This window comes from Bactrocera tryoni, unplaced genomic scaffold, assembly GCF_016617805.1.
Source record: "Bactrocera tryoni isolate S06 unplaced genomic scaffold, CSIRO_BtryS06_freeze2 scaffold_11, whole genome shotgun sequence".
In the NCBI taxonomy this organism is placed as follows: Eukaryota; Metazoa; Arthropoda; class Insecta; order Diptera; family Tephritidae; genus Bactrocera; species Bactrocera tryoni.
Genome location: NW_024395824.1, coordinates 12,796,416 through 12,804,753, shown reverse-complemented (window position 1 = coordinate 12,804,753; position 8,338 = coordinate 12,796,416). Strand labels below are relative to the sequence as shown.

At 43.5% G+C, this 8,338-nt stretch overlaps 1 protein-coding gene across 1 annotated transcript in view; it reads left to right on the top strand.

Annotated features, from left to right (window-relative positions):
* Positions 1-1,801: 1,801 nt before the first annotated feature.
* LOC120779784 overlaps positions 1,802-8,338 on the top strand; it is a gene marked incomplete at its 3' end in the record, with an annotated part of 31,739 nt that continues 25,202 nt past the window's right edge. The window contains exons 1-3 of the mRNA XM_040112159.1: positions 1,802-1,805; positions 4,412-5,059; positions 7,526-7,691. Coding sequence (XP_039968093.1) covers positions 1,802-1,805; positions 4,412-5,059; positions 7,526-7,691 — 818 coding nt within the window. The remainder of the gene's footprint in view (positions 1,806-4,411; positions 5,060-7,525; positions 7,692-8,338) is intronic.

The following is an 8,338-nucleotide window of genomic DNA, read 5'->3' as shown; positions in this document are numbered from 1 at the left end:
TTCGATCCGGAGATAGCCAGGTAGCTTGATTAATCTTCTTATGCTGGAATCTAGTACTACAGATAACCATATTTCGGGCCCCGGCGAAGTCGATCAGCCTCAACCCATTTGGGAATGTTTCATCGTGGAGGCTGAATTTACCGACCGTAGTACCAAAGATACCTTCTTTGCCCACCCTGGCGTTAAAATCGCCAAGCACGATTTTGACATCGTGGCGGGGGCAGCTCTCATAAGTGCGCTCCAAGCACTCATGAAAGGCATCTTTGGTCACATCGTCCTTCTCTTCCGTCGAGGCGTGGGCGCAAATCAGCGATATGTTGAAGAACCCCGCTTTGATGCGGATTGTGGCTAGACGTTCATTCACCGGAGTGAATAATAGTACTCGGCGACGGAGTCTCTCTCCCACCACGAATCCCACACCAAACTTGCGCTTCTTTATATGGCCACTGTAGTAAATGCCACAAGGACTTACTCGTCTTTGTCCTTGTCCCGTACATCGGGTGATGTCAGCCTTTATTTTCACGAGGACATCAACCAGTTGGGCAGCGGCACCTTCCCAATTAAGGGACCGGACATTCCAGGTGCATGCCCTTAAATCGTAGTCCTTATTTCGTTTGCCGTGGTCGTCATCAAAAGGGGGGTCTCTCATCCGAGGTTGGTTGTTACTGTTCATTGGGGGTGTTTTTTTACGTGGCGGGTCCCAAACCCAGCGCACAACCCTATGTAGGGGATATTTCGCCTTCTCACTTTAGTTCGCCTTTAAACGGATGTTCTTAGGCTACCCAGAGGATACTTGGTCAAAGACCGGAAGTAGTGAGCTGCTTGAGTCATATGTAAAAGAATCGTTTCTGGCCACCCCCAAGTGAATGGCGAACAGAGAACTTTCCTCACTTGCGTGAACTTCTACACATGACTCCATCCTCCGGTTTTGACGTTTAGCAATTGGAAACGAGCTATGGCCAGATTGAAATCTTACCAAAAAAATATGTAAACGGAGGGGTTTTTTTGCATCGTTCAAGACCACTTAAAAAAATGTAAAACAATGAAAATTAAATAAATTTGTGAAATTTAAAGGTATTTGATGAAACGTTTTGTAATTTGAAGCATCATAGTTTTATTTTCAATGGAAAATTATTAAAAACAATTAAAGATTGAGAGCTAACAAGCTTAAATCCTATTATTGGGTATTGAAAGGACAAAAGTCAGTTCTATTATAAGAAAAAAAAGATTTAAATAGTTTCTCCATATAATAAATAACCACTATTTAGTAATTTTTATTCGTACTAAATGTTGGGTATTGAGTTGATAAATGCCCAAAAATTGTAATTTTGTTCAATCTGGCCATAATGGAAAATGTTTTAAAAAACGCTAATTTTGAGGCGCTCTCACACTGGAATAAGTTTAACATCCCTTTATTCCTGCAGAGAATGTGTATTATTAAAAAGGTCGTACTACGGACAAACTTGTGAAATATCTGTATCTTTGATAATGGCACATAACCGGGATCGACTGTATTTCTCAAGGAATGTAAAAAGTATTTTGTAATTCTGAAATATTTTTACGCACAAACATACATAATAAATATTATTTACTTGTACGCTGATTTGTAGGCGGAGCTGTAAAACGGCAAGGGAAGCGGTGACAATTGGCGGCCGTTTGTTTTTCTTCGGCACAGCTCGGATTTTCTACCAACAGCACAATGCTGTGACGGTTTGTCGTCGCGTCAGTCTTTCGACTCATTGACTTTTTGACAAAACTTGAAGTTTGGCCATTGGTGACAACGGAGATTTTGTATGAAACAATGGGTGAATATATTTATATACAAAGACAAACTTACATACAAACATTATGCGAATGATTATTTCAAATTTGTTTTTTGTGCACACAAAATTACATACATACATGTGAATGTGAGCATTTTGCGTATGGTTTTTTAAAATCTTTTTACATGCTTATGTGAATCTGTGCGACGGCATGGTCTTTTAAAATGTTATCAGAACCTCTAATGCCCAAAGCTAATAAATACTTATACATATGTATAAATATAAATCTTATCAATCCTATATTAATTAAATACTTAGGTAATAACACAAATATGACTTTATTTAACATTTCAATAGGTTTAATGGAATTCATCATTAAACGGGTCAAATTGCACATGCATATATACTTATGTGCTTTGATATCATAATAAATGTAAATCATATTCATCGCCGTTCGCGCATTGTAAATATGCGAATCTGCAAGCGTACATTGAAATTAGCATTACTTTTCTCAATTAACACTGAAAATGCTCAATTCTGCTATTTTCGACCCCCTCATGTTAAGTATTGGTGAATTCCGCTTATAATATTTTTGTGGTGAAATCCTCGAACAGAAACAAGTGCCCCTACAAAAAGAGGAACGTTTCAACAATCGGCACACCATGAAACTTCTCTATAATACACGTTCTCTGTTCATAGTAACGGGGCATCTCGAAAAATTTATGGCATCTAACTGTCATATCTATTGCTATTGCCATTGCCAAATCTGTATGTGGGCATTTATTATCATAACATAATCATTTGCGAAAAGGCGTCGGGTAAGTAGATTCAAGCTGATGTACCGCATATTTTAAGCTCTTGAACTGTTTAAAGTTTTATATATGTATATAGATGAAAAAAATTTATATGGAAAATAAAAAAGGAGAAATATGCTTTTTTTTACAAATGTTTTTCTCGTAAAAAACGATTTTATATATAATTTTAATAATTTTATAACAAATTTAATATAAGCAATGATATTTTGATTTATGCTTGTATACGTTTATTAAATTCAAGACTTCGCTCATTCTTTAATCCATTTTGTATAACAAATTTAATATAAGCAATGATATTTTGATTTATGCTTGTATACGTTTATTAAATTCAAGACTTCGCTCATTCTTTAATCCATTTTGTATAATTTTTTGCAAATTAACAATATTAAGCTGAATGCTAATTTTTTGGAAAAATGTATTAATTATTTTGAAAATGTACTTTATTTTTATAATATAACACAACCGTTTTAATACTCGATATACTAAATTTAGTATTACCGAAATGAAGATGCCGTCGGTATATGTGTCAATGGGATATGTTGCGTTATCTATGATGAACCGTCGTATACTTGGCGAATAAATTGATCATTTCCATAAATTAATGTATGGAACAATCGGGAATTAATTTGGGAAATTTCGGGAAAGCCTTTTAATAATTTGGGAACGAACAGTTAATTAAGAATCATTAAAAACATATTCAACCGTATACTTGGCGAATTTTTGAGATAATGGCGAAGTTTAAATTGCGACAGACGTAAAATCATTTCGGAATTATCAGGAAATAGTTTTTTTCCCTGGTTAATCATTTGCAAAAAAGCGTCGGGAAGGTAGGTTCGAGCTGATGTAGCGCATGTTTTGAGCTCTTGAAAAATTCATTTTATCATTTGCGAAATGCCGTCGGGTAGGTAGGTTCGAGCTGCTGTAGCGCATGTTTTGAGCTCTTGAATTGTTCAATTCCCACGACAGCTGGTTCTGCGCACCGGAATTGACTCGGATTTTATCCGACCAAGGGCTGTTTTTTCGGCAATCCAACCCCGCTTGGATCGGTGAGTGCTAATTTGTGTTTGTCGTCATTGGAGCAATGCCTTGCAGCAGTGTTGCTCCGTATCCTCCTGACTCGTGCTGGCATTGAGTCCAACCCGGGCCCGGAGGAATTTTTCTGCTGCGTATGCGCGAAACGGCTCCATCCAAACTCCACCTCGGTCAGATGCAATACATGCAATGGACCACGCGTTACTTGGCCCCATGTTGCCTGCGCAATACTGCGACACAAGCCTCCACGGCTGTGCAATCTGCACATAGTTTGCGCGCCGCGCCGCCACTCAATCCGAGTGACCGACAGAGGACCTCCACGTTCCCTAGGAGCTCAATCCGGCAACATAGCTCCCCCCTTGACGGACTCCAGAGCAAGATCGAGGAGATTGTTGCACTTATGAATCGGGAACGTGTATCGATAGCTGCGGTCCTAGACACCAAGCTAAACAGCCGCTCAGATCTTCTGAGCTGTGCCGGTTTCAACGTGATACGTAAAGATCGCGAGCGAGATAATGGTGGCGGCCTAGCCTTCATATTGCACAACACCGTGCAGTATCTTCTAATCGATAAAGACATCGACCCCACGGATACTACCCTAGAATGTCAGGGTATAGCTATCCGGTCAGGCGATGTCGAGCTCGAAATATTTTATACATCCCACCAGTTACATGTTGCCCTACAAGATATCACCCGAACATAGGTGCGCTACTTCTTGGTGAAAACCGTTTGGTACTATGCGACTTTAACGCGCATCACGACCTTTGGCATTCCTGCTTGTCAAATGATCGTTGGGGGTAGAGCTGGCGGAACTGATTGACGATTCGACATTCTGCACAATGAATGACGAAGCCCCCACCAGAGTTATGGGCACCTGTAATATCTCGCCGGATATTACCATTGATAGCGGTGGTCCGATAAACAGCATAACCTGGCGACCTATGCTAACTCTCGCATCAGATCATCTGTCCATAATTATCTCGATCGAGAAGCCTCCTGATTTTGTTTCTGTGGAAAACCGCACCTTCATTAACTTTAACAAAGCTAATTGGGTCGGCTTCACAGAATTTACAGAGAGCACCTTCAACGCTCTATCTATTCCTGCGGACGTATGCGTTGGCGAACGTCAATTCCGCAAGGTGATCGAAGCAGCTACCGCTTGCTTCATCCCGGCTGGAAGAATAGCGGAAATCCGCCCAAATTTCCCAGCCGAAGCAGCCGTTTTAGCTAACGAGCGCGACACTTTACGCCATGCCGATCCCGGGGATCTCCAAATAAGGGATCTCAATTTGGAGATTCGGCGTATGGTAAACCATTATAAGCGGACGAAATGGATAGAACAGCTGAAGTCCTGCAACCTCTCCTCCGGTGTGAGTAAGCTTTGGGCTACTGTCAAAGCTTTGTCGAACCCTAAGAGACATGACTACCGAGTTGAAATTCAATTCAATGGTCAAGCCTCTTCGGACCCGAAAAAGTGCTCGAGCTACTTTAGCCGACAGTTCACACTGCTCCCTTCGGTAGACAAAGCTAAATGATGTGTTAACCAACGGCTGCGCTAAATGCCAAGCGAAGGCGCGCCACTTACTTTCACCGATGAGGATGTTCAGGGTGTCATGAACAAGGCGAAATCCTCCAAATCCATTGGCACTGATGGAATCAACATGCTAATGTTAAAGCATCTAGGCTCGACGGGAGTAAAATATCTCACCAAGGTCCTCAACCTGTCGCTGAGCACTCTTCAAATACCCGATGTGTGGAAAGTCGGAAGAGTCGTCCCACTACTGAAACCTGCGAAATCCGCCAATAAAGGGGAATCTTATCGGCCTATAACTCTCCTCTCCCCAGTAGTGAAGACACTTGAGGCCTTGTTACTCCCGACTTTCAATCACCACCTGAGCCTAGTCAGCCACCAGCATGGTTTCCGAAAAGTGAAACAGCACCACCACAGCACTTAGCGTCATAAACGCTCAGATAGTTGGTGGCCTCAACCAAAAACCACCCTGTGAGAGAGAGATCCTCGTTTAACACTTACCGATCCAAACGGGGTTAGATCGACGACAACACAAATGACATTTACCATCCCATCGGGGATTGAATTTCCGTTAAAACAACAACAACAGAAAGATCCTCGTAGCGTTGGACTCGTCAAAAGCTTTTGACACTGTCAACCACGCAACACTACTGCAGGACATCGAGCCAACTACGCTTCCTCCAGTACTGAAGAGGTCGTCAATCATTTGTACTATTTCGAGGTGAAACATCTAAACTGAGAAGAATTAAACAGGGGGTTCCGCAGGGTGGTGTCCTCTCCCCGTTACTGTTTAACTTCTACATCTCGAAACTCTCACAGCCACCAGAGAGGGTTTCCATAACCTCGTACGCAGATGATTACACGATATGGACGTCGGGCAATGGAATCGATGGCATGTGTTCGAAAGTAAACAGCTACCTCTCCGACCTTTCTCGTTTCCTCACTGAACGGAACCTCACACTTTCGCCCACCAAATCCACAGCGACCATTTTTACGAACTGGACGAAGGAGTATTGACTTGAACTTAATATTGCATTCGATGGCGTGAAAATTCCGACTGTAAATAACTCTAAGATTTTAGGTGTAACCTTCGCTAGTCGATGCTCCTTCAGTCCGTATACCACCACGATTATTGCCAAGGTACAGAGCCACAAAAAAAATCCTCAAGTCGCTAGACCGGCCGGTCCTTAATTACGCAGCACCTATATGGTCGCCTGGATGCAGTGGCACGCAGATGACGAAACTGCAGACCTGCCAGAACACTGCACTCCGGACCACGACGGGATGCTTTTTGATGTCTCCCATTGAACACCTCCACAACGAGACGCTTATGCTCCCAGTTAAGGAGCAGAATGAACTCCTTTCCAAGCAGTTCCTGCTGGGATGCTTTCGTAGAAATCACCCCTGCAGCCATCTGCTTGGAGCGGAACCGCCTTCCAGGAGCATCAAAAGGTCTTTCCTTGACTACGTCGACGACGTCGTACAGTACGCCGACCGGACTTCGGACGCAACTAACTTCCGACAGGTACTGACCGCCGTTCACAGTGGAGCCATCAACACCTTCACCGACTCCCTCCCCCTGAATGGCGCTCTTGCAGTGAAACCACCAACCATCGCAGGCGAAGAGCTCGAGTTCCTGCGAGAAACGCTAGTGACCCTAGCGCAGCTTCGTTCTGGATAGCAGGTTAAACTCTTACTTATCCAGAATAGACCCCGACATATCCAATGTATGTTCTGCATGCAGGACGGAGACTCGTCCGCATGACACTGACCACCTCTTTGCATGCCCTGCCAACCTTACCCATCTAACACTCCTTTCCCTTTGGTCCGACCCCGTCGAAACATCACGTTTTCTGGGCCTCTCGGTAGATGACAACATAGATAACTCTTACCATCCTAACGGGGATTGAGGAGCCGTTAAAACAACAACAACAACAGGTCTACAATTCGGTAACAGCGGACTTTAAATGTTATGTTCCAATTTCGACACTTTTTGGACGATATATTTCATACCTTCAAGGTATTATTTTTGTAATGTTATTTTCCGTTTATATATAGGCGGTTTATTAAATTTATTGTAAATTAGTGTCCAATATTTTCAATGCTTTTATGTTATCTTCTTGTTAATTGGTGTCGACACTGCGACACTGTCCTCAATCTGTCGCTGACCACTCTTCAAATACCCGATGTGTGGAAAGTCGCAAGAGTGGTCCCACTACTGAAACCTGGGAAACCCGCCAACAAAGGGGGATCTTATTGACCGATAACTCTCCTCTCCCCAGTAGTGAAGACACTTGAGGCCTTGCTACTCCCGACCTTCACTCACCACCTGAGCCTAGCCAGCCACCACCATGGATTCCGAAAAGTGCACAACACCACCACAGCACTTAGCGTCATAAACGCCCGGATAGTTCGTGGCCTCAACCAGAAACCACGCTGCGAAAGAACGATCCTCGTAGCGTTGGACCTGTCAAAAGCTTTTGACACAGTCAACCACACAACGCTACTGCAGGACATCGAAAAAACTACGCTCCCTCCAGGGCTAAAGAGGTGAACCATGAACTATCTGAACGGTCGTCAGTCATCCGTCAGTCATCCGTCGTACGCTGATGACTGCACGATATTGGCGTCGGGCAATGGAATCGATAGCATGTGTTCGAAGGTAAACAGCTACCTCTCCGACCTTTCTCGTTTCCTCACTGCACGGAACCTCACACTTTCCCCCACCAAATCCACAGCGACCATATTTACAAACTGGACGAAGGAGTATAGACTTGAGCTTAATATTGCAGTCGACGGCGTCAAAATTCCGACTGTCAATAATCCTAAGATTTTAGGTGTAACTTTCGACAGTCTAGGCTCCTTCTCTCCCCATACGACCGCGATTATCGCTAAGGTACAGAACCGCAACAAAATCCTCAAGTCGCTAGCCGGCAGCACATGGGGAAAAGACAAAGAAACGTTGTTGGCAACATACAAGGCAATCGGTCGGCCGGTCCTTAATTACGCAGCACCCATATGGTGGATGCAAAGGCACGCAGGTGAGGAAACTGCAGACCTGCCAGAACACTGCACTCCGGACCACGACGGGATACCTTTTGATGTCTCCCATGGAACACCTCCACAGCGAGACGCTTATGCTCCCTGTTAAGGAGCATAATTAACTCCTTTCCAAGCAGTTCCTGCTGGGATGCTTT